Source organism: Mastigoproctus giganteus, chromosome 4 (assembly GCF_048544385.1).
Source record: "Mastigoproctus giganteus isolate SK-2022 chromosome 4, ASM4854438v1, whole genome shotgun sequence".
Lineage (NCBI taxonomy): Eukaryota > Metazoa > Arthropoda > Arachnida > Uropygi > Thelyphonidae > Mastigoproctus > Mastigoproctus giganteus.
Window position 1 is genome coordinate 51,474,677 of NC_143578.1, and position 27,471 is coordinate 51,502,147.

A 27,471-nucleotide genomic window follows, 5' to 3' on the forward strand; every position below is an offset into this window, starting at 1 on the left:
GGTGCTCATAATTCTTCTGTTGATTTCATTGTTAAAATGGTGCTCGTAATTCTTCTGTTGATTTCATTGTTAAAATGGTGCTCGTAATTCTTCTGTTGATTTCATTGTTTCGCAATTGTTGGCATAAGCTCGCGATCATGATTATTTAATTTATTACATTTCATTGTTAAACTGGCGCTGATAATTTCATTGTTTACAAGACCGCCGTAGCTGGGTGGTCAGGCGAGAGGGTACATAAGACCCGTGTTTTGAGTGCCCGGTGTTCAAACCCGTGACTGCTAAATACAGTGCTATTTATTGTATTCTTTCCATTTTGTGGACTGCTGTGGCCGTCCCCGATATGAACAGAGAATTTATTTAATTGTTGACATAGGTTCGCGATCGTGTTTATTTCAGTTATTATATTTCATTGTTAGAGTGGTGAAAACTTTTTCTGTTGATTTCATTATCTCCCCATTGTTGGTAGACTCTCGATCATGTTTATTTCAGTTATTACATTTCATTCTTACAGTGGTTCTCAATTATTTTCTGTTGATTTCATTGTTTCCCCATTGTTGGAAGACTCTCGATCGTGTTTATTTTAGTTATCACATTTCATTGTTAGAGTGGGCGAGTGGTTAAGGCGCCAGACCCTGCCAAGATAGATGATGGCCTTAAGGGATAATAATCATACGAACGCTATATGATAATATAAAGTTGACAGAGTTAAAATGTTTAATGACAGAGTGGTGCTCATAATTTTTCTGTTGATATCATTGTTTCTCAATTGTTGGCATAGCCTCATGATCATGTTTTAGTTATTACATTTCATTGTTAAACTGGTGCTCATAATTTTTCTGTTGATTTCATTGTTCCTCAATTGTTGGCATATGCTCACGATGTTTATTTCAGTTGTTAGATTTCACTGCTAGACTGGTGATCATAATTTTTTCTGTTGATTTATCATCCCATTGTTGATAGACTATCGATTATATTTATTTCAGTTGTTAGATTTCATTCTTAGAGTTGTGCTCATAATTTCTGTTGATTTAATTGTTTCCCGATTGTATAGGGTCGCGATCATCTTTATTTCAGTTATTACATTCCATTGTTAAACTGGTGCTCAGTTTTTTCTGTTGATTTCATTGTTTCTCAATTGTTGGCATACGCTCGCGATTATGTTTATTTCAGTTGTTAGATTTCATTGTTAGATTGGTGATCATAAATTCATATTTTTTTCTGTTGATTTCATTCTTTCCCAATTGTTGGCATAGGCTCGCGATCATATTTTAGTTATTACATATCATTGTTAGAGTGGTGCTTATAATTTTTCTGTTGATATCATTGTTTCCCAATTGTTGGCATACGCTCACGATCATGTCTATTTCAGTTATTACATTTCATTGTTAAACTGGGGCTCATAAGTTTTTCTGTTGATTTCATTGTTTCTCAATTGTTGACATTCGATTGCTCGCGATTATGTTTATTTCAGTTGTTAGGTTTTATTGTTAGACTGGTGATCATAATTTCATAATTTTTTCTGTTGATTTCATTCTTTCCCAATTGTTGACATAGACTCGCGATTATATTTCATTGCTAGCCTGGTATTCATAATTTTTTCTGTTGTTTTTTTTCTCCCCATTGTTGATAGACTATCGATCATGTTTATTTCAGTTATTTGATTTCGTTGTTAGAATGGTGCTTATAATTTTCTGTTGATTTCATTGTTGGCATACGCTCACGATCATGTCTATTTCAGTTATTACATTTCATTGTTAGAGTGGCGCTCATAAATTTTTCTGTTGATTTCATTGTTGGCATACGCTCACGATCATGTCTATTTCAGTTATTACATTTCATTGTTAGAGTGGCGCTCATAAATTTTTCTGTTGATTTCATTGTTTCCCCATTGTTGGAAGGTTTACGATCATGTTTATTTCATTGACATCAACGCAGAAGTTCATTCTCAATTTTTCAAAGTCCTTCTAAGGAGTTTACGCAACAAGAGTGGGAAGGAAGAATGGCATTTATTTTTGTACTTATTATTCCAAACATTCTCAAAGCTAACTGCAGCCTATTAAGTTAAGTATCGCTGATTTATCATGCTGTTATTATTTTCCGTTAGATCAAGCAGGTAACACGACACTGTCAATCGACTGCCGAATGGGGGGGGGGGGGAACATCTGAAGGTCACGAAGACTCGAAAATACGCCTTGTTTGTGCAGAGTACACCGATGTATCATTCGCTTATTGTGTGCGCGCGTCTTAATGGGCCTGACAATCGCCAGTGTTTGCGTATCACCTGTTATGATAAACAAGACGGATGTCACGTGTTCGGCAAAAAAATCCCGCCCTGCGATTAAAACCCATTCATTGACCATTAACAACGCCGGCCCTAATGGGGGTAGTCCAAACACACAACGGAAACGATAAATCTAACAGAAAACACAATACGGTAGTCGCAAAGGGTTTTGAGAACTCTACCCCCCCTTCTCCCCCCAAGAAAGCCACTCCTATTCACCACAAAACGCAGATCATGAATACAGCAGCAGCGACAGATACGGGTCTATTAACGAGGTTAGGCCTATCGCTAGGCAACCGGCAGAAGCGACTATAAATTATGTCGCGCATCATGACCGCCCCTTAATGGCAAGACATTAGAACTCAAGCAACGGGCTATGATTATCTACAACACACAAACGAACAGATTTAATAGAGACGACGATGGGTTCCGATAATCACCCGTCTTCTCCCCAGCCAGCCGACGGACGGACCGGACCGACCGAGTACGGAGCCGGGGCTCCCAAGCAGTATTATCGGTCACCCGACCGATAATACCCACTTAACATCTGTTATGATTACCTTCCCCCCTCACTTTGGCCGGCCCTTTCCTTCTGTGTGGTGGAGGATAGCCGCAGATTTAATTGTGAGCACATGGAAACTTTGTAACCCCCGAGCGGTGGTGGGGGACGCAATAGGGGAGGCGAAAAAGGTGGAGGGGGTTTTGGATGTACAAATAAATGAGCAGTAACCGTCCGATTTTGCTCGCCTCCGCCTCTTCGGCGTAGACGCCTAGCTTTCGCACCAGGCAGCGGAGTTTGCTGCCGCCCCGGGGACAGGCTGTCAGGTCAAACGTGGCCTGTAATGGGCCTCTGAAATGTAATAGGTTTTGGCAGATTGGAAATAAACCATTCTTGCAGACATGTTTAATTAGCCCCGCAATATTTTAGACACGTGAATCGAAAATTTCTCTGTGTGTGTGGCTTCTGCACCAATCGCCAAATGGACTTTGTTAATTAGGAGACGCAGCAATGGTTTTCGTTTGGCTCCACTTGAATTTTAAAACGGACTCAGACGACAAATAATCCAAAAGAAAAGCTAAATCATAGAAATTGCTAACCAAAAGTCTTTTAATTCGCTGTTAGCTTTCCATTCCATTGTTATTTCATTGTTAGTTTTCTAATGTCGTCTGCTTTAGTTAATTTTTAGTTTTTTTTATGTCGTCTGCTTCAGTTCATTGTTGTTTTTTTATATCGTCTGCTTCAGTTCATTGTTGGGTTTTTTATGTCGTCTGCTTCAGTTCATTGTCAGTTTCATCCATTGGGACTGAAATTCTAATTGTTATTGTTGGTAGCAGCGTTTCTCTGGCGCGCATTTTGTTGTCAATTTCATCTGACTGTTAATCATATCCGGGACTTTTATTTTGATTTCAACATCATGTTTTACATCTGTTTCAGGAATTTTCGCAAGTTTTTGGTTCAGTTTTCATTTTCTGTTTCTGTTTTGGCATTCATTGCCTTTATTTTAAGATTGGTGCTTGCTGTACATCTTTAAGTCCTTGACAAAAAAAAAAAAAAAGAAAAGAAAACAACTCATAATGACTCATGAGTTATTCAAGCACCAGACACTGAAGTCTATAAGCAGCCGAGTGTTTATTAAATACCAGCAATAGTTATTATTTAAAGCTGAAGCAAAATACAATATTTTTCAAAATAAAAAATAATTGAAAATAAAATAAAAAAAGGGGGAAAAAAGCGCGAAGATATCCCAACCTTAATTAAACCATATATTCGAAGAAGAATATAATTTTGAATTTCAAATATCCCTTTTTGAATTGATTTGGACAGTTAAGTTTTAACAGATTCCAGTCAAAATCTTCAAAAATAAATAGTTGCGGATAAAACCTCCCACAAGTAAATCACAAGCGACGTGTAGGGAACCAGTAGTAGAAGACACAAACCCGGAACTCCCTTCCCCCCAATGGTACCTCCAGGATTGTTATACAGTTAAGCAAATATTGAAAATAAGATTCCTAACAAACAAACGATTGTACACTTCTATTCCTAAGCACTCAACCTCGGGTATCAACCTGGAGTCAGTCTGCATTCATCTATCACTAAGGGGCTATTTACTTAAGGTGATAGAAGGGGGAGGGAACCCCCTAAACGAACGCATTTGTTGTACAAACAATCTGCGAAAAAATTCATAACTTCTTCGGGCTATCAACAATAGTAATTCTTCGAAGTCTCCATAATTCAGTTGACCCGCGCGCAATTGGCTTCTCGGAGCGTTCGTACGGACGGCGCGCGGGCTCCCTCTTTCCGTGGTGGTGGCCTTGCTGTACGTTTAAGGGACTGTTGTTTATATAGCATTAGTTACGGACATCAAGACGGCTCTTGCCACTTTGATGAAAGGTTTCCAAGGGGGGGGGGGTCAAATGCCGTCCGCCGCGCTAAATAGATGTGCTTTCGGAAGGCGCGCAAGCAAATCCCACCGCTCGAAGACTCGCCACACCGACTGTGAATGGATTCCAGACAATTACCGACTTCATCTCGGTTAATATCGAGATTGTAAACATACCTGGGCTGCCTAAGCACGAAAAATCGCGTTTAGCAACGCTTCTGCTTTTTCTGAGCACCCTCGTTAGCGCCGTTTGAGACCTAGAAGGGGTTGTGTAAACAGAGATTGTGGATGGGTGGGTTAAAAACAGAGGAGAGTTTGCAATTCGATGATGAAGTGAAGGAACTGTATATTTCTGGTTTTATCCAATTGGATTCTTTATATTTTGGCTGTCATCTTCACCCGTATCAAGCAGCTAGGGCTCTTCTACTCTGCTTCCTAAGAAAATGGTATTTGGAAGACTTTGAAGACGTACTTGGAAGTTTTGCGAAATATTCTTACAAATAAAGGTTTTATTCTTCAACTACTGAACCAGTAAATGATTTTTATAGCGCAATATCAAGGCAACTCGTCGATGAGTTGTCTTTTGATGTTGCACTATATCACAGTGTGTTCTTAAGGTACTAATTAACCATTAACTTAATTCATCGAATTAAATTCTAGCACTAACTTAGTTTGGTGCTAAGATAATCTGGAGTTGAGTAGTATCTCTTTCTTCCATCTGTATTGTATCCAACCACATAAATCTTACTTTATGCTTTGATATTGGAAGGATAAAAGGGACTGGGTTGACCCACAATTTGAATTTCTTTTTATTATAACTTCCCTCAGTTAAAAATTACTCTAATGTGACAAAAACTCGATAATTAGCTTAAAAACAAGTAGTTAGGCTTACATTTTTCGTTTCAAACTTTAGGTATTGAATACTGTTTTGAAAACAACATTTTAAGAACGCGCTCATTGTTGAAATTTTTTGATTGTCGACTTTCTATTAGAATAGCTTAACAATTGACATTGTTGAACAATGTAATCATTATTGAAAGTCAACTATTCGGAATTGTTTTCAATTGTTTACTCCAATTTGGAATCATCAAAGGAATGTCATTGTTGAAAGTCATCAGAATATGATCATTATTAAAAGTCAAGAGAATGTAATCATTATTGAAAGTCAACAATTTGGAATTGTTTTCAATTGTTTACTCCCATTTGGAATCACCAAACGATTGCCATTGTTGGAATTTTATGATTGTTGACTTTCTATTAGAGTAGCTTATATGACATTGTTGCAGAATGCAATCATTGTTAAAAGTTAACAGAACGTAATCGTTATTGAAAGTCGACAATTGTTTACTTCCATTTGGAATCATCAAACGATTGCCATTGTTGGAATTTTCTGATTGTTGACTTTCTATTAGAATAGCTTAACTGACATTGTTGCAGAATGCCATCATTGTTAAAAGTTAACAGAACGTAATCGTTATTGAAAATCAACAAATTGTTTACTTCCATTTGGAATCAATCAACGATTGCCATTGTTGGAATTTTCTGATTGTTGACTTCCATTTGGAATCACCAAACGATTTCCATTGTTGGACGTTTCTGATTGTTTCTATTAGAATAGCTTAATTGACATTGTTGCATAATACAATCATTGTTGTAAGTTAACAGAATGTAATCGTTATTGAAAGTCAACAATTCGGCATTGTTTTCAATTGTTTACTTCTATTTGGAATTACCAAATGACTGTCATTGTTACAGAACGTAATACTTGTTGAAATTTCAAATTGTTGCCATAGTAACACCAATACAATTATAGAGATGGAAATATACAACTACTATAACTGCTATCGTCCAGTTAAAAATAATCAGCAGATTTATAACTGGTAAAATTCTAGTGTTTTTTCTGCTTGGAAAAAATGGCCCCCAAAAAAAGCGCGGGAGCACTGAGAACTCTAGAATTATAAAGATTAAATTACAGGGGGGGGGGGATGAGAAGGGTATACTTTAGACAGCCGAAAGTAAGAGGGTTAAAAAAAAAAAAAAAAGAAAGAAAGAGAAACATGCCAATTGACCAGACAAGCAAATTCCACTTACCATGTGCGGGTCGGTAACTGTGAACGGCCCTGGCTGCCGCCGGGCTGGCGTAGTAGCTGGCGGGGTTGACGGGATTGCCATTACTGTCTAGGGAGTGGAAAAAGACGTCGACATCATCGGAGGCTAGTAGATTACCGGAGCTGTCCAGTCCTGACCCCATGCGGGGGCTGTCGTAAGGCCAACGATGGGAGGCATGCGCTCCGGCTGTTTGGTTTTGGTCTGCCGAGGTAACGTCCATGGTTCCAAATAAACCACCACCTGCTTGAAGCGAACGATTGGTTACATATAAGCGCGTGAACTCCGAGGCCGTCGTCGACGATGCGAAGCGGGAACGAGGGCGTGCAGGGGATGGATCGAGTTAGTTCTTCGTCGTGTAGGTCTGCAAAAATGAGACTCGGAGTTAAAAAACAACAGAATATGGTTTGTTTTTTTTTTTCAAAATTTTTGCTCAGGTCAAGGGTCATAGGACAACAAAAGGGTCAAAGGTCATTTTTTTTTTTTTTTTTTAATGATTAAAAGTCACGTAGGGTTAATATGATAAGCAATAGGGGTTATCTGTCGGCCGGGCTTCTCTTGGCTCGATCTAATCTCGAACCGCGATCTGCGGCTGACAAAGTTAATCTCAAACAGATGCGACACTAAACCAATTAAGCAAACGCTAACATCGCTAAAGAATATTGGCAATTCGCACGCAAGTTTCTCTCTAAGAAAAAGATTAAGAAAAAAAAAAAAGGAAACACCCACCATTTCTGTTTCCGACGACGGAGTAGACCACGATCCTTGGACAGGCACGAGCGACGTTGGGGTGCACTCGATTATAACACTATAAGAATCCCAGGGGTTGTTCACGGGAGCACATGTCATGGCTTCTACACAGCGTCTCATAGCCCGTGCTGGTTCCTCGGTGTCCGAACTAAATCCATATCTTCGGCCGTCTCTTCGTTTTCTTCGTAAGCGGCGGCGGCGACGGTTGGGGGGCGGAGGGGGGTTAACAAAGTGGGAGTTGTTGCGATTTTCTTTTTTTTTTCTCGTTTGTTTAGCAATTAATATTTCCCTGCCGGCCGCTGTGTTTTTTTTATTAACCCCGTCGTCGATACGTTAAAAAAGCGGATGTCGGTCGCTCCGAACTGTGGCCGTGCACACTTTCGCTCACTGTCTGAGTTGGGGTTAGTTTGGCTTCGCTTCGGGCTGTCTCTGCCTGCGTCACACTCGGAGGGAGGGGACAAGCGCTAACCGCCCTCGCTTATCGGCTTGAACTGGTCCGTGGGATCGTGGCGCCATTGTGTCAAGTCGCACGGGAGACCCACTGAGCGCGTCACGTTAATGGCCAATCAGGAACCTCGGAGCTGTTGACATTGACGGAGAGATGCGAACGCGGCTCGCGATTGGACGATCGCTGGTCTGTGCGTGTTGCCTTAGTCTACTCCGCGGGGATGTCGAGTGTGCCGCCGAAGGGTAGCGAGACATATCGGAACCGAGGATTAGTAAGGAGATGAAGGTCTTTGGATTGAGCGAGTCTAACAGGTCAAATAAGCGTGGCGGGACAAATCTCGCGCGGGAAGACAACCCTACACTCGAATAATCGGGGTTTTTATATGCGTCGATTACCATATCAACTGCAGTCCGGTTATCTGGGGGTTAGCGAGGGGGGTTGCGGGTAATGCAGTAGGCGGAGTTAACCAATCGCAGACATAACTACCCAATCTTAATACGCTTTTTTCCTTTTCTTTCTTTTCAATTCGGGACGCCCTCTTGTTTCAGCCTCTTCTCGACACGGTGCGCTCGGACGGGGGATTTGCAGTCGCATTATCTTAATGACCCCCAGGAACGTGATGAGAATGGGGTGCATTTCGTCGAAGGACATCAATCCAGTGTCGGAGTGGTGGTTCCAGGGGAGGCAGCATTCCGGTGGTGATTTGTATCGTGGGGTTCTTCATCCGGGCCTGCTGTGGTGGCCTGTCGAGTGGTTCGTACCATCCAACTTTCATTGCTCTTCTCGCACAGGGACAGAGAAGCGCCCTCTCTTCCACCCCCTTCATTCTCTCATATTCATTCCCATCTCTTTCCGTTTCTTCTCTTCTTTTTCTCTTTAACTCATGTCCGTCCACTCTTTTTCATTTTCTGATTTTCTTACTCATTTCCTTTCACTCGTGCTCCTTTTTCTCTCTCTCTCGCTCTTTCCTTTTCTCTTTCTGTATCTTGCTCTGTACTTTTCTCATTCTCTCTCTTCCTTGCTGTCTTCCCCTATTTTTATTTTCGCCTCTGTATATCTTTATCTCTTTCTCTCTCTGTCTTTTTCTCTTTTCTCATCCTCTCTGTCATTCATTCCCATCTGTTTTCGTTTCCATTTTAAATTTTTCTCTTTATAACTCATGCTCTTCGACGCTTTCTTTCTTTTTCATTTTCTTATTTTCTTCTCTCCCTCTTTCTCCTCCTCATGCTACCTTTTCTCTTTCTGTCTCTCATTCTCTTTTTATGCATTACTTTTTATCTCTCTTTCTCCCCTCTCTGTGTTTTTCATAATTTCTTCCTTCTCCTCTCTCTTCTTCGTCTTTTCCCTCTCTTTCTCTCTCTCTCTTCGCGCTTCTTCTCTTCTTAATTCTCTCTCTCTCTCTCTCTCTCTCTCTCTCTCTCTCTCTCTCTTCGCGCTTCTTCTCTTCTTAATTCGCTGTTTCTCTCCCTTTCCTCTTTCTTTCTGTTTCTCATTGCTTTTATCTCTCTTTCTCCCCTCTGCGTTTTTTTTTTCATTTCCTTTCTCCTCTCCCCTATTTTGTCTTCCTCTTTTTAAATTTCCCTCTCTGCTTTTCTTCTCAATCCGCTCTCTCTTCACACTGCTCTTCTTCATAATTCTTTATTTCTCTCTCTCTTTCCTCCTCACGCTACTTTTTTCTTTCTATTTCTCTTTGCTTTTGTCTCTCTTTCTTCCCTCTGTTTTTTTTCATTCTTGCTTTCTCCTCTTCCCTATTCTGTATTCCTCTTTTCTCTCTCTCTCTCTCTCTGTCTTTCACCCTCATTCTGCTTCTTTCTTTCTATTTCTCATCACTTTTATCTCTCTTTCTCCCCTCTAGTTTTTTCATTCTTTCTTTCTCCTCTTCTTTCTTCCTTTTTCCCCTTTCCCTCTCTTTCACTCTCTGCTTTTCTTCTCAATCCTCTCTTCACACTGCTTTTCATCTTAATTCTTTCTTTCTCTCTCTTTCCTCCCATGCTACTTTTGTTTTTTCATTGTTTTTATCTCTCTCTCTTTTCTCTCCCTCTCTGCTCTTCTGATTCTTAGAAAAATATTCATTATTAAATAAATAATTGCAATTTTGCCCTTTAAACCACTCGAATTAAGCTGGATTAACCGATTTCCATAATTCGGCGCTTGGCTGTGACGTAACAATGAGGTTAGCGCTCATTGTCAGTATCGGTACAAAGGCCAATAATTGATTTTGAAACAATACTGGAATCGGTTGTCATGGCAACCGCGACCTTCTGAAATGGACACTGAAATATTGCGTTTCTCGGGTATTCCATCATCGCAATTGGTGTCAGTTATCTTACCCAATGACGTAACAATAGACTTGAGATTTCTTTCCAGATACAAACGCTACTTTTTTTTCCTTTTGATAAAAGGCAAGTGCTCTATATGAGAGAGAGAAAGAAAAAAAACTTTTAAACTTTCCATTCTTTTAGATACACCTGCAAGGTAACAAATTCACCCTTTAAAATATGGTTTCGTGTTTTGTTTTTTTATTTCTTCCTTCTCCCTTCCAAGCGATGTTATTCCAACAGATCGATAAAAGTGTTGGAGCTTGTAGAAACAGAATCGGTTTCTACCCCCCCTCCCCCCAAAAAAAAGGCAGTAGTAACGAAAATTTTATTGTTTTGGTCAGTTTTCTAACACAGGAGACAAAAGAGAGAGATCTGGAGCAAAGTGCTTTGCTCAAGTAATGGGAAAAGTGGCCGAGAAATCTAAGGAAACTTATAGGTGCAACTTGTTTTTACTTGTGCGCCAACAATGAGTGACACTGACATCAGTTTTATCTGTTGACTAGTAAAGCACGCGCCCATTGTTGCGAATTACAATCGAAAAATCAAACGATTGTTCTTTTGTTCAAAATGCAAAAAATAAAAAAATAATAAAAAAGCGCCTGTTTATTTTAACCGAAATTTAATGTTAAATAAAATTCTGTATTAAATGTTGACCCAATTAAAATTACTTCACAGTTAACTGCTTTAAACTTTCAATGTAATCGATAATCAAAACACGTTTGGCGAATATAAAATATCCCAGTTGTTTACACTAACGCCAAAAAAGTGTAATTACAGCCTTCATCAAACAAGGCTTAGCGTTCCATACACTGATACCTAAATCAACAGAAGTTATCGGACATTTATCAACACATCCACTAACACCTGCCAGTGTGTAGTTAGCGATCAACAATTCTCCCTCCACCTGGACCATGAAGGTGATCACTACAGCAACCGTTTTATACGAAAACATACCAAACAGCGCCTGCTCGCGCTACTTAAGTCACCCTGGTGTTAATTGGCCGTACCTGAGATACTTATCGCCACTTCGCTCGCCACAAGGTGCCTTTAACCACCCCTCCCATTCTATGGACAACATCTGTTAGTAGGAGGGTTGGTCCCGCATCGCCAGGAAAGGAGATTATGAAAACGTACCCCCTCCCCCCTTTTTGCTTTTGTTCTTTATTTTCGTACGTAGACACTCCCCATGTTTTACGGAATACAAATCATCCGGACACGCCTTTTTGATGGCGATTGCTTATTACAAGTACGACTTCTGACAACTGCCTGTTCCGGCCCTTAGCCCCAAACGTAATTATGTTGATTTTTAAAATCAGGTTTTTGCTGACTTTTTTTAATTTTTTTTTATGGATTTCATTTTAATATTATAATTATCTGGAGTGACGCAAAGTAGGCATTCATTGCTAAGCATTTGATGGAGAATTGCATTGTCGTCTGCTCGTTCAATAACGAGTATTGTGACGTCATTCTGCAATGTATAAATAAAAAAATATATATATATTAGTGGCGTTAACTCATTTCAACAAACAAAACTGCGTTTTGTATACCTTTCGCTAATCCGGAGACTCGTTAATCCGAACATTATTTTATATCGAATCCGAGTTTGAAAGCATTCTTTGCGGTTATTGCGTGTATGGTGGTATTAAGTTTTTACAAGAGGTCTGTTTATTATTTAATGGATTATTATTTTACTTTCAGCAGTTCTTTATTCATTTATAGTCTTGTCCCCTTCCACCCTAAAAACTTATCGCATAAATAACAGCCATTTAGCGAAAATTTAAGTACAAAGATAACGCCGATGAATTATTCATTTTTGAAAGGTTTAATGTTAAGGAAAGGGTTGTAGGTGTGACCAAGGGGGCAGACAACGAGGTCGTGAACTGCATTGGGTTCGTATCTCAATAATACACACAATTAGGGCTAACAGCCTATTGTTTTCTCGGCAATTTTCTTTAATATACACTTCACACTGCGCGTTATCGTAAACGTTATCCTCGTCACCGGCCAACAGTTGAGTCCAGCACTCCTGTACCAAGCCTTGATTCGTGTTTATCTCCTCCAGGAGCACCTTGTGGGAGCTGACCTCCAGTAGAGCTACTGACGTCTTCCAGTAGCGCCTTCTTTTGAACGAGCAGTGGACAGAACACGATACTTTCCCCGTCTTGTTCTGTTTGTTTATCTCTGTCATGTCAGGTGACCTCAAGGGTGGAGACGCTATCTCTGGTGAACAGCAACGCTGAGCTTGGCGGGTGACTGGCTGTTTGTTTTAGGCATAACAATCTGATTACCGCGTTTAACAGGTTCTGGAAGTGCGAGATAGAAACCGAAGAAGTGTCATCTTATCTCGGGTCTCAGCCATTGTCCAAGATGTTGGCTGCGTTTCTGGTGTCCTGTCTTTCCTTGATTACAAAAGGAATCCGGGATGTCTTGTCTTTTCTTGTGCATAAGAAGTTAACTGCGTCATTAGAATTTTGAATGTCGAAGGTTCTGTGGTTGGCGCGTATAAAGATGTATCGGTTCCCCCGTGAAGATTGCTTCCCCGCGAGAAAATAAATTTCGTTTATGCTCGACAGAGCATTTTCAGTGGAAGGGTTTACTCGGACATCAGCATTATCTTTGACGATATTATGTAGGTTAATTGGTGTTTGGTAGGAAGAGGAAGGGACGTTGGTGAACTGATAATCCCGCACTTCGACACAAAAAGGTCAACATGAGACAGCGGTGGCAGGACACGCGTTCCAGCTCCGTATTCTTTGGAGTTACTCTTAGGACACCGTTCGGAGCGCCAGGTTTACCTCGTTAAAGATGTGTAATGGGCTAATATCCAATGGGGTTCATTTGGTGCAGGGTAACAGATATGTAGTCACGTGATCTTTCATTAGATAGTTCGCAAACGACTTCACCGACAGCATCGTTCTCCAACCTTAATTTCCGGTCTGTGAAAGTTTACAGTGAGAAAGAGGGAGAGAGAGACCATCGCCAGTCGCCAGCCAGAGGGGATTTCTCTTGTTAGTAATTTATTATCCCTCTCTCTTTCTCTCTCTCTTTCTCTTGCTTTCTTTTCTTTCGCTCATTCTCCCTTTCTTTTTTCCTTTTCTCGTTCATTCTCTCTATCTCTCTCTCTCTCTATTTTTCTTTGTCTTTCTTTCTCTCTCTAGCCTGTTCTTTCATTTTCTCTCTCGCTCTCTCCTTCGGTTATTTTCTCTTTCTTTCGCTTATTCTTCTTTTCTTTCGCTCATTGTCTCTTTCTTTTTCTCACTCATTTTCTCTCTCTCTCTTTCTTTCTCTCCGGTTATTTTCCCTTTCTTCTCACTCATTCTCTCTCGCTTTCTTTTCCTTTCTCTCTTTCTTTCGCTGTTTCTTTCTTTTTCTCACTATTTTTCTGTTTCTTTTTCTCTGCTCATTTTCTCTTTTTTCTTACTAATTTTCTCTCTCTCTCTCTCTCTCTCTCTCTCTCTCTCTCCCATCCTCTTTTGCTACTTGTTTCTTTCTCTCTCTCTATCTACAACTTTACTGATCTTTCTGTTCCCCTGTGATTGCATTTGTCTAATCATTTCAGCCATCTCATTTACATCGACTTTCTTTCATCTTTCTCTCATTCACTCACTCTTTCTTTCTTCAGTGCCCTGCAATTGTTTGATTCGAAGCTACAAACGCTCCCTGATTTACATAATGTAACTGAAAGAGGCAATTTTTCTCTCATCGATGGAAATTGGGTCTTAATCGAAAATCGCGGAGAAATCTGTATCGGATCCAGAACCACCAAGACTGAATAGCGTTGCTTCTGGGTCTGAACCGGGCTTTAAACTATGGCTGGGTTGAACAAGCTGTTTCCATCCACGAAGGCTGAATGAGTGTGGTGGCCACGATTAATGAAATCGAAAATACATCGGGCAAATACGTCATGGGGTTCCCAGGGGCATGAACCGGCGTGTGACAACTGCGGTGACCTGGGGTTATTCGTCGTCTTACGACTGCCGAAAGTTCGCTATACATTTTTAATACGTTGTTTTTCCGATAATTGTTGCGAAACAGAATGAGTGCGACCGAGGGATGTCTGCAGGGTTCATTACTGGACTTTGACAAATTCCGCGATCAGGAAATTGAAAGTTGTAAGTTATTGCGCATGTGCAGATGGCTTATTTCTTCTCGTCAATGCTGTTCTGGCCAGGTTGCGCGAGGCCGAATAGTTCATCTTCTAAATCTAACGTTGGGTTGTTGAGTAATAGCAGAAATCCAGAGGGTGGGGAGGGGGAGGGTGGAAACCCTCCGAAATAATCGGAACTAAACGTCAATATTATCATAAGATATTGGTTTTGTTTTTAGCTTGAATTCCTATAAAAATTCTAAATTATTTGGTTTTGTTTTCGAATGTAAAATGATTTTTAAAAATAGTATTCTGCATCTCGTTCCCACGAGATGTTGAATACTATTCATCATTCTCTCTTTCTTTTGCCTTTTCCCTCTATCTATCTTCTATTTCTTCCCCTCTCTTTCCTTTGTCTCTTTCTCTTTCTTTTATCTCTTTGTCTGTCGCTTTTTCTTCTTCCATCTCTCTTCCACTCTTCTAGTTGTCTCTCTCTCTTCATCTCTCTCCTTGTCTCTCTCTTTCTTTTATTTTATCTCTTAGTCGCTCTCTTTCTCTTCTTCCATCTCTCTTTCACTTTCCTAGTTCTCTTTCTCTTTCTTCGTCTCTTTATTTCCTTTCTACCTCTCTCTGTCTCTTTAATTTTTCTTATATTTTCGCTGTCTGTCTACCTCTCTTCTCTTTCTCCACCTTTCCCTCCTTTTCTTTTATTATATCTGTTTTTCTCTCTCTCTGTTCTTCCATTTCTCTATCCATCTCTTTCCCTTTCTTTTCTTCTGTCTTTTTCTCGCTTTTTTCATCGCCCACTGTTTTACTCTTTCGCTTTCTTTCTCTTCTTTTTTGTCTGCTATTTCTTTTACCATTTCTAGAAGAGGGTACATAACTCTTCAACCTCCTCGATGCCTTTCCAAACCTAATTACCTCATCAGTTAAAATACTCACAACTTCTGTAAGAATACAAGAATCTGCACCAATGAACCGTGCAATGGATACAAAACACGATGCACCAAACAAACAACCCACGCTGCAAAACAACAAAACTATCGTGATCACAGCAATCCATTGTTTATTAACAATCACATAACATCCATTGTTGCAAATGTCTCACTGTTTAACAGTCACATCACATTCACTGTTGCAAATGTCTCACTGCTTAACAATCATATAACATTCATTGTTGCAAATGCCTCTCTAACAATTATATAACATTCATTGTTGCAAATGTCTCTCTAACAATCACATAACATTCATTGTTACAAATGCCTCTCTGTTTAGCAATTACATAACATTCATTATTGCAAATGACTAACAATCACATAACATTCACAGTTGCAAATGACTCTCTAACAATCACATAATATTCATTGTTGCAAATTCCTCACTGTTTATTAAAAGAATCGTTCGTAACACTTAAAAACCTACATAAAAATCCTATTTCCATCACCTATAAGGAACCAGAGGTCCAAAATCACTTCAGAAATCAATCCAAAGAGGTGCTGTCAACAGTTATCTTCAAGAAAGCATATCGATTGGCATAACTGTAGTCTCTAGCTATCGGCAGACGAAACAGACAGCATCAGATAGATACGAACTTGCCGATGCTATCTCATTGGACTCGTTGGAAGTAACTTGTAATTAGAATAGAATTCTCCCAATGGTTTAACACTGTTCGTGCATCCCGGGAAGGAGGGGGAGGACAGATGAGGGCTTCGAAGAAAACCAGACAGGATTGGTTCATCGGGGAGAGTGGAAGGGTAAGAAACAAATAAACATTTGCATATTGCCACCTTAAAACCCCCCTCCCCTCGAAGCCCCCCTTGTTGCAAATTACTTTATCGCCCTCGTCTTGTTCTCACAATGGCCGTGTGCTCGAGCGAATTTGTTGCCTGTCAAGAACCCATTGCAGACGCCTGTTCGGCCGAACATTTTCGCACAAACTCTTACCTGAAGTGGTTCTTTACGAGGACCCCCTGAACAATCTTTGTTCCCGCAGCTCCGAATGTCAGATTGCATGCAGGTTGGCTACCCTTGGTCTCGGCACCATCTATTGTTCCCGGCACGTTCGGCGACAGTCGATAGCGGGCGACGGAAGTGCTGATGATGCACATAAGAGCCCAAAGAGGGAACGCCTGGCGCTCGCCCGTGTACATACAAACGCACGCACAACGCGCGCGCACACACACACACACGCGTACATATAAGCACTCGTTTTGTATTGGGCTCTTTTGCTAGCCAGTTTTCTGCCCGCGCCTTTTACAAGAAGAGAAGATTTTGCGATCCGCCATTATTGTGGAAACGCGCCCGTAGTTCGAGGCTGTTTCCATTTTAAAAAAATGATAATAATAAAAGGGGGCAGCTACTGACTCGCTGATTGGACTTTTCAAAAATCTTCTTCAGCGCTGTTGCTGCTGCTTCCATCTCTCTTTTTTTTTTAACTTTGTGAACGACGCCATCCAGATGATCTGTCGATATTCGGTCTTTGTGAACGACGTCATCTACGTGATTTGTCGATATCCATTCTCGTACTTTGTGATCGACGCCACCTAGTTAGTTTGTCAACATTCGCTGTTTTATTTTGTGATCGGCGCCAGCTCGTCGTTATATTTTTCGTTTCGTTTGGCTGTTTTATTCTGAGAGGAGTTATGAGAAATAACAGTTTCCTTTTCCCCGTTGATGTTAGGCTGTCGAACCTGTGATCTAGAAGATTGTAACTGTTATTCGAGAATAAATCGATTTTGAGTGATCGCTTTTCTGAGAATGGAACTGTGAAAGTTGGCTTGGTGTGTGTGGCAAAGAGTCCTTCGATTAATGGAAGAATCCGATGAGTGGCAACCAGGAAACCATCTCACCGCTAAGCTTATTTATCACGGCGCCGTGTAATCCGGTGTACAACACCCATTCTATAGTCAAAGACGGGGGTGGACTGGGTGGGGGACGCGTGTTTACTTCACTCCCACTGAACCCAATCCCACAAAAGAACGAGCAGTGTCTAAAAGTGTCCAGCACGTTCACTACGACATTACTGCTCACTAAAGTCTTACATCGAGCAAGACAAACAGCGCCACGGAGGTCGGCTAGCACTCAGCGGTCCGCCATTGTACGCTCCCCAAACGGAGAGCAGAAAGTTAAGCCCGTAACAAGGGGCCGGAGTTAGTTCTCAGCTGGATGTAATTGTGGCCGCGAATTGGGCAGGAGGGGCTTGGTCCGCCCGCCGTCACCGGCGACACGAGACATACGGACTGGCGACGCGAATACCCTTTCCCATTGTAGGGGGATTCACCCCCGCCACCCCCCTGATCCCTCCCGCGGCTCCCTTTTTGTCCTCTCCAGAAAAACTGTCGCCTTTCCAATTCCTTCTTCTTCACACCCACTAAGACGTCTTATCGGGGGGCATCTCGGCAGATAGGGCAGGCCCGGTCATGCACTATCTGCACCTCATCTTAAGACCTTTTGCCGAGAGGGTAATGCTCGGTCCGCAGCGGGGCCCTTGCCCGACAGCCTGCCGCAGCAGCAGCACCCACGGCACCAGGATGGCGGTAAACTGACACGATGTGTTCGCCGGCCGTATTCTGACCCAAGCTGACGACCCCTTTCTTCGGAAGCAGCCAAGTGGCGAGCGTCCGACTGCCGTCGTCGCCGTGTCTCGAAGCGGCAAATGCGACGACACAATTCCTATCTTTGTGAGGTGAAAGTGCGGGGAGGGAGAGGGCGGAATGGCATTTTCGCACAGGGGGAGGGGGACTCCGCCTACGGGCAAAAGTGACCACAAGAAAGTGGTTTGTTGGTCGCTTCCCGTGTGGGTGAAGGAGTTCTTGAAAACCAGCGGTCTTTATGGCTGTCGTGTGACGTCATATCTATTCGGGGAGCCTTACTGGCAAGTAGACCCTCCCCCCCCTTACGTTTTCCGCGAAAATTAAAACTTGTGGAAAGAAAGTAATAATGTGTTTGGGCAACAAATCCCAGTTGAATATAAAAATATAAATATTTTCTTGGTTGGTGGACGAGCCTGTTTTTTTGTTGACCTAGTGTACACAACACTAGAATGTTAATGATGCGTTTTCACAGAGGCGACAAAAGTTTCTTATCAGACAGTTGTGGACACGAATTCTCGTTGGGCGACTATTTCAAAACGTTGGAGGGGGGGGCAAAATTTCGTGCGCGCGCGTGTGCTTCTCTATAGAATCCTCTCGGTTTCCATAGAAACCGCACCAACTCATCTATTCAGTATTTATGGAGTGCGCAGGCCGGCGAGTGCTCCTCTATCTTCCAGCAATTAGAGGAAGAAGATGGAAGAGATTTTCGATCGTCTGGCACAGAAATGGACGTGTTTTAAATCAAACTTTTCAATTGTTAATTTCAACGGTGAAGACCCGGATGGGGTAGAAGTAGGGGGAAAGTATTAGGGGGAATAGCTACTGGTAGGTAGACCCTCACGACAGCTCAGAGAATTTCGTTTGAATCAGTTAGCGGATAGTTCATAGAAGTGCCTCTAGAGGGCGCTGAGATACAGGGGAGCCAAGTGGCAATCGTTGATAAACATGCATTGCTTCTGAGGTTCATTATTGGGTCACAACTTAGGCTGTAAGCGATTAGTTGGTGTAATTAAGTTCACCATCTCACCGCTAAAACGTTTTGGCGCTGATGGCAATCTGTTCCATGAATATTACCTAATTTTAGACATTTTTTTATTAATAGACTATTTAATGAATAAAATATCTAAAAGTAGGTGAAGGTTCCTTATCAGGGGCTCAAAGAACCACAATAATTCATTTGTCCAATAAAAATACGATCTTTAATTTACCAAAAGTTAAAACTTAATAAAAACTACTTAGAAATCCGCCTGGGGACAAGGGTAGATGCCCGTATTAAGAAATATATATTTTTTTTCCCTTAATACCAAGTTAAAGTGCGAAGACACGCCTTCCGTGTATCTTCTCTGTCTTCGGTCGAAACAGGCTCCATTAAGTAGCTTCCCCCCACACCACCATCATCTCCCCCCCCCAAAAAAGCCATTTTTTTTTTATTTGTATTAACGCGAAATCTTCAGCCAACAATAAATTTTCCTAACACATGTTGACTCAGCTAACTACCTCTAGCTTTGTTCCCAAGTCATTTCTGACTTGATATATGGTCCCTCAGCCCGGAGCGCAATTGGAGGTCGATCTCCCCCCGTGGGTTCAGTGTGCGAATTAACAAGTGTTGCGAATACTTCGTCACATGTAAAACAATCTTTGCGTTCTTTCTTTTGTGAGTCTAAGGAGATTCGTCGAAGGGGCAGCCTCGCCAAAATCAACCTACTCACCAGAGGGCGACACAACCCTGACCTTCTGTCATTCATCACGTCACTAATCACCACCAAACCCCAGGCGTGAGTCCGGTTAATTGCAAACGTGTTGGAGTGCATGAGCTAGAGGTGTGAGCTGTATGTATAACCTCGGTGTTCCCGCCAGGGGTCGTCACGAAGGCCGAAGTACCAGGGATGTCCACTATCTACGGCGCTTCTCCGGGAGAGAAACGCCAGCGTACACTCTTGACTGCCAACCCCGCCCAACCATGATAGATTTCACAGGATAGCCGATCCATCTTTCGCTCTTTACCTGAGCTTCACACCCCTCACGGATCTACGACATGACGACGCGTACTTGATGAGGGCCGGTACGCCTTCGCCATTTCTTCGAGGGTAAACGCTCCGGCTCTTATTTTCTCGCTACCAAAGCTGTGAAACAGTTAATTAATGGTGGAGTATTACCACCTGATGTGTGCAAAATGAAAGGTTTAACAGTTAAAAAGTCTCGCAACAATGAGTGATGAAAGCTGCAACAATCGCCGCGGACAACAATGTTAGTATTCTGTTCACATCTCCGTGGCGCCATCTATCGGCCACGCTGGGAGACTGCATAACAAAAGAGTATTTGAATTTTGAGAACGATAGCAAAATATCGTTAGCGATAAATCAACTTTATATATCCCCTGTAATGATCCTTTTCCCGCGCGAGAATTTACTCTCCATTTATCTCAAATTGTTAATACACCTAATAAGATCTTCAGTTTCTTAAGTATTATTTTTATTGGAAATTTTAGAAATAAAATTCTACCTTTTTTAGATTTAAAGAATGTCTTGCAAACTTTTTTTTGGTTTTAATCGAAAATTATTGCAAATTTGTTTTCAAATAACAATATTTCTACGAAATTCAGTTGTTGCCTGCTCAATTATATAAAATTCAGATGCAATTTCATTTAACTGTTACGTTTCCAACAATACACATAACTGTTATGTTTGCAATAATGCACTTAACTGTAACGTTTACAATAATGCACTTAACTGTAACGTTTACAATAATGCACTTAACTGCTACGTTTGCAACAATACATTGTCACTTTTGCAACAATACATTGTCACTTTTGCAACAAAAATTTAACTATTAGGTTTGCAACAATACATTTCGCTGTTAGGTTTGCAACAATACATTGTTACTTTTGCAACAATACACTTGACTATTTGGTTGCAACAATACATTTGACTATTTGGTTTGCAACGATACACTAAATGTAACGTTTGCAACAATACACTTAACTGTTAGGTTTCCAACAATACACATAACTGTTATGTTTGCAATAATGCACTTAACTGTAACGTTTACAATAATGCACTTAACTGCTACGTTTGCAACAATACATTTAACTGTTACGTTTGCAACAATACATTTAACTATTTGGTTTGCAACAATACACTAAATGTAACGTTTGCAACAATACACTTATCTGTCACGTTTGGAATAATACCCTTAATTGTTATGTTTATTTACAACAATACACATAATTGTTACATTTGCAGCAATACACTTAACTGTAATGTTTGTAACAATATACTTAACTGTTACGTTTGCAGATTTACACTTAACTGTAACGTATGTAACAATACCCTTAACGTTTGCAATAATACACTTAACTGCTACGTTTGCAATAATACACTTAACTGCTACGTTTGTAATAATACTCTTAACTGCTACGTTTGTAATAATACACTTAACTGCTACGTTTGTAATAATACACTTAACTGCTACCTTCGCAACAATACATTTAACCGTTACGTTTGCAACAATACACTTAACCGCTAAGTTTGCAACAATACACTGTCACTTTTGAAACAGTACACTTAAATGTAACGTTTGTAACAATACACTTAACTGTTACGTTTATTTACAACAATACATGCAATTGTTATGTTTACAGAAATACACTTAACTGTAACATTTGTAATAATACACTTAACTGTTACGTTTGCAACAATACACTTAAATGTAACGTTCAATAATACACTTAAATGTTACGTTTATTTACAACAATACACTTAATTGTAACGTTTGCAATAATACACTTAACTGTTACGTTTGCAACAATAGATTTAACTTTTACAACAATATACTTCAGATTTTCATTTACTCTTACAAGTATTGTTGCAAAATTATAAACAAAAAGAATAAAGAATGTTGATTTCAATCTGTATTAGATTTTTAACTTTAGCTGTTACATTGTTACGAAAGCGCAAACTAAAGATAATAAATGTCGATTTCAACTTAAAAGTGGCACGCGACTTACTCTAATTCTGTTACGTAACAATAGTCGAAAAGGAGGAAGAAAACATCTATTTCTATAGCGTATTACGTGCTATTTGCACAGATAAAAATTGTTTTAATGTATAGAATAAACTTCCTCGATTTTACCACCATCAGTATTATTTGCAGAGCCTTAATAGGAGCTTAAGGGAGCTTATTTAAAAGATTAGTCAATGTCAAAGCTTTGGAGGAGAAAAAAAATCACTTTATTGCGCACAAAAGACGAATATTCGCTTAAAGGCGTAGAAAAATGCGACATATTGTTATTTTCCATAAAAGGATCAGCGTATATCTGAACACACACACTCTTTAAGATAAGAAACGAAGAACCATCTTTCTAATTTCATATTCAGTGATTCTTTTTAACGACACTCTCTTAAAGCAGTCGTTTCTGTAGGAGCAAGGCTATAGTGAGCACGGATTGGCAATGTTTATCTTTTCCATTGCATCCTGGTGAGCTTTTTTTCCTTCTTTGTACGAAACAGGCGAGGACAATGAATCCAATAAACACAACCAGACATTAAAAGTCAATAAATTTTCCATTGAGTCCGCAATTGAGGGGCAAAGAGAGGTGAAATAGCCCCATTAAAAAGATATTGGTTATTCTTTACTGATCGGAAATGCTAAACCTGTGAGTAATGACAAGCCCAGTTGAAACTTCGTGCCCCGATTCGAAATATCTGCAAAGAATGACTGATGATCGCGAAACATTCAATTCTGTAATCAAAATCGAAGAGCTTAACAGTAACACGAGCGGTGGGATTACTCTGGAGAAATATACGCAATTCAAAACACCAATTGGATACAAATAACTCGTTTTTACTTCTACAATAACATCGGGAGGACCTTTATCGTCCAAAAACCCCCTAATGGAAACGGTGAATAATCTCATAGAACCTTTGAAAGGTAGAGCTAAGTGAATCCGTTAATAAGGTTGTGTAAATTCCATTTTTTTTTGGTTGGCACTTTATTTTGCCAACGACTGTACTTTTAAAAAATATTTCGTAGTAATTAGCGTATTGTTACAGCTCCTTTTTCAGGCGTTGAAATGTCGAAGTATTAATCACGATACCCTTTCATATACACCTTTAGGGATCGCGTCTACTACTGTGGCGTATATCAGGATAAATTACTTCCACCATTCATCTAAGACGTTGTAATTACTCGAGCTAAACCTCGACAACCCTATAAATGTCTTATAAATTTGTCACGGGTGAAAGATGCCGCCAGCGAGAAACTGAAGACGCCAAAACCAGCAGTTGGCGTGATAGCACGAGACCTCCGTCCCTCACCACCACCATCGACGCGAGCTACCCTCAGGATAGTCGAGTTTGATGTATATTAAGATGGCAACGTTGGGATTTGTTAGGTTGTCACAGTCTTATAATGGCGATCGCGTGGAGTTTAAAATTAAGGGTAGCGATTTTTAGGGGGGGTGGGATGAGCGATGGAGAATTTAAAAGAGAACTTCGGTCCAACGGAAATGTTCTTGTAATTGTGTACCATCTTCCCATCCATTTCTTTGTTCATCAAGAGAATCGCGTCCCAATGATGGACCATCCATTACAAAAGGATTTTCATTTCGTTTGGTAATCTGAAACCGGGCTTCCGGCTTCCAACACACGTGATCCACAGTTATTTTCATTACGTGTCGGCTTATGCTGGGTGAGGTTATGAATTTTATTTGTTTTGATTCGCTATCTGCTAGCGAACAATGGATTGGATAAAAACCGAACCCAAGTTTTCTCTCCTCCCCTCCCCCCCGCGAAAAAGGAAATCGAGTTCGCTTTCATTTTTACTTTTGCAAGCGTAGCAAGGCCCCGTTTGTGTGCAACCATTTATCATTTCCGTATCTCGATGTTCTCTGTGAAAGATTAACACCTACATCCGCTTCCGCTCTGAATTAACCATCGGGGGAAAGAGAGAAAGAGAGAGAGAGAGAGAGAAAGAGAGAGAGCTTTTGCTTTGGAGAGTTTAAAACCGCTGCCAGCACTCTACCGAATGGATATTGTACGCGTGACAAAGAAACCCCAAATTACATTTTCTTTGCTTTTTCCATTTGTTTATGCTACTCAGCCTGCGTAGATGACCGCTAGACGGCGTTGATTTATTTAGATCACTCGTGACAAAGGTGTTGCTGATGGCGATAGGGTCAGGCGAGAATATATATGGTAGGAGATAGCAGCTAAGCCTAATTGGTGTTGTGAGTTAATGGGATTTTTGAGGGGAGGTTTAAAAGTTTTTTTTTTGGGGGGGGGGGCGGTAATTGGAGTTGAAATTTCACCAGATGTATCCCTAATACCTATTGATGATATAAAGGTTGATTCGTAGGTGGGGGGAGGTTTAAAATTTCTTGTGGTTGGTATCTTTGGACTCTTATTTGCTCATTGCGCCCTCTGTCGCGATTTTTTGGAAACTCTTAATTGCTCTTTGCGCCCTCTGTCGCGATTTTTTGGAAACTGTGCAGTTGAAGGTGGAAATATTAAAGGGTGATCGTGATAAAATCAAATATTCCGTGTTTAGATGCAAAATAAATTGGTGTACTCAGTTAATGGGGTTTTTGAGGGGGTTCAAGTTTTTTTTTGGGGGGAGGGGCCGGTAATGGAGTTTAATTTTCACCAGACGTATCCCCATTGATGGTATAATCTTAGAATTGGGATGGGGAAATTTAAAAATCTCTTGTAGTTGGTATCGTCACTCTTTTTTGCTGTTTGCGCCCTCTGTTGGGATTTTTTGGAACTTTGCCGTTGAAGGTGGAAAAATTAAAGGGTGAAAGGGGGTTTTATTTACCACGTGTCTTGTTTTGATAGCGATTCAATCAAATATTCTATTTTTAGATGGAAAAATAAATATAGAAAACCATTTAGGGATGTTCCGCAGTATATTTTAGCGTCTTTCAGCTACGGGGGGGTACCCTGAACTCCGCTCAGGTTACGCAATAGTCGAACAAGCTCTCTTGTCGAGATTCTGAGCGGAAAACTTAAACATGGCGGAGCAGCCTCCTCGCGAACAACGCTATCAATACAACCGTCGCAAAACTTGACGGCATTCCTGTCGCCTTCCGCCAGCCGTCACTAGAGGTTGTCACCGATATCTCCTCCTCCCCCCCCTCTTAGGAATGGGAAAACATCGTAACCAACTCCCCCTCCTCCGCACATTCATTCCCTCGAACCTTATCGTGACATTTCTCTCACACTAAGCTAACTGTTAGCCTCCATAGACATTCCTCCAATAGAAATGGAGCTTTCGCTGCATCAGCCACGTATTCAGATAACAGCGTCTGCTAGAAAGACCAGACCGTAGAAGCATCTTTAAGTAGCCGCAGAGGTCTGCAGTTCAGTTTTAAAAGGTTATTTTCAGTTGGAAGGTTTCGACGTTTCGGCTGTAGTTGTAATTGATCGTCATCAGGGGATAATTAGTAACAAGAGTTGTTCGAGCGCTTTCGTTTTATATGTTGGGGTATTAAGTTACTTAGAGGAGTGGTGTTGGGATGGTTTCGGGGTAGGGATAGACGAATAAGATGTTAAATTCTCCCTCCCTCCCCCGATATTCACGTATTTTGGCAGCAACACCCTGGCTTTTTGGAGTTTTATATTAGCGCCGATAAGTGGACAGCAGCAGCAGACGATAACTTTCACACTACTCGAGTCACGTGTCAAGAAATATAGACCTTTAACGAAGAACTTTAGAAGTGTCACGCCAGCTGTTAAATGCTCCGACATATATCCTATTTCCCCTCGAGATGCAACCGAAGTTCACAGATACGACACAGTTTAATGTTCGCTCCGTAGATTGAAAGAACGAATAAAACTCCACCTTAACGACTTTTTTCCCTTCCACTATCAACAACAGAGAACGACTTCCTACAGTCTGACTGAGGTTAACTGCACCTTCTCCATTTGTGAACACGTTTGCCCCTATAGGCGAGCTTCACTGTGAAGCAGTAATGCACTCCAGTAAAGTGTGACTTATACGTTGTCATTGCGTTGAATGATTGTTGCCGTGTTTATCCCCCCCCACCGTTTTCGTGCCCCACCCCCCTCCCTCCTGGCTGGCTGGCGTGCAGTTTCACAATAAGGATCTTATGTGACATTATAAACAACGCCGGAGAGACACGAGCCAGCCTTTTTCTTCGTTGGGGGCGTGTTGATAGGCGCTAGGGAGTGGGTGGAGAGTTTTGAATAAAACATGAGAAGCGTTGTCCCGCCCATCCCCAGTGGAATGGAGGTCGTTAACATAATGTGGCTCGTTCAATAACAAGCCTGCCAAGAGAGAGAGAGAGAGAGAGAGAGAGAGAGAGAGAGAGTGTGCTTCACGGTTTCGGTCTTTGATATCTGATCTGATTTTTAGAGAGCTCGCGCTTTTGGCTGGCTGGCTGGCGTATGGACTTGGAAGGAGTCAGTGATGGTTAGCCGAGTTTATGGTTCCAGGAAAGACTGCGAGAGATATTAAGTCGATTCCAGTGGGGGTTGTAGAAGACGTCACTTTGTGGGCCACATCCGGCGTGTCTATTTATAATGCACCGCCGAAAGAGTCGTTTGGAGAGAGAGAGAGAGAGAGAGAGAGAGAGGGTGCTTAAAATTCTTGGCCTCAAACGCGTCGATTATACGCGAATTCCAATGTTTCCTCTCACTCAAAACAACAAGATTTTTTCTGCGATTTTTCCAAACATCAGACACAATCTTACATCCGGAAAGAGACAGATATAGATAGATAGATAGAAAGGTAGAGGCAGAGAGGGAGAGAGAGAGGGAGAGAGAGAGGGAGAGGGGGAGACAGAAAGAGATATAAACGATGTGATAGGGAGAAAGAGTGAAAGGAAAACACGGAGAAAAAGAGAGACAAACAGCGAGAGAAGAAAGAAAGAGAAAGAGAGAGAGAAATAGTGGGAGAGATGGGAGAAAAAGAGACAAACAGTGGGGGAGAGAGGGAAAGAAACAGGGAGAGACAGAAAAAGAACCGGTGTGTGCGTGAGAGAGAGAGAGAAAGAGAGAGACAGAAAAACAGAAAGAGTGAAAGAAAGACATGAAGATGGAGAGAGAGAGAGAGAGAGAGAGAGAGAGAGAGAGAGACAGAAAAACAGAAAGAGTGAAAGAAAGACATGAAGATGGAGAGAGAGAGAGAGAGAGAGAGAGAGAGAGAGAGAGAGAGAAAGATAAACGATGTGATAGGGAGGAGTGAAAGGAAGACACGAAGAAAAAAAGAGACAAACAGCGAGAGAGTAAAGAAACAGAGAGAGAGAGAGAATGAAGGGGTAAGAGACAGAGAGAAGAGAAAAACAAAGCGAATACCAGAGAGAGAGAAATAGTGGGAGAGATGGGAGAAAAAGAGACAAACAGAGAGAGACAGAAAAAGAACCGGTGTGTGCGTGAGAGAGAGAGAAAGAGAGAGACAGAAAAACAGAAAGAGTGAAAGATTGTTTGTTTGTGTTTTATTGGCGCATCAGCAACTGAGGCTATAATGCGCAAGAGTGAAAGAAAG

At 41.1% G+C, this 27,471-nt stretch overlaps 1 protein-coding gene across 9 annotated transcripts in view; it reads right to left on the bottom strand.

Moving 5' to 3' along the window:
- Positions 1-27,471, bottom strand: part of LOC150086730 (endothelial transcription factor GATA-2-like) — a 130,311-nt gene that overhangs the window by 79,556 nt on the left and 23,284 nt on the right. For 5 of the 9 annotated variants that reach the window (XM_090372726.1, XM_090372730.1, XM_090372728.1 and 2 more), the window contains exons 1-2: positions 7,498-8,123; positions 6,754-7,132 (exon numbers count right to left, since the gene is read on the bottom strand). In XM_090372726.1, the coding sequence (XP_090228852.1) occupies positions 6,754-6,991 (238 nt within the window). In that variant the 5' untranslated portion in view covers positions 6,992-7,132; positions 7,498-8,123. Of the gene's footprint in view, positions 1-6,753; positions 7,133-7,497; positions 8,124-27,471 lie in introns of those variants that run through there. The other 4 variants (XM_090372724.1, XM_090372722.1, XM_090372723.1 and 1 more) reach the window with 2 other exon arrangements.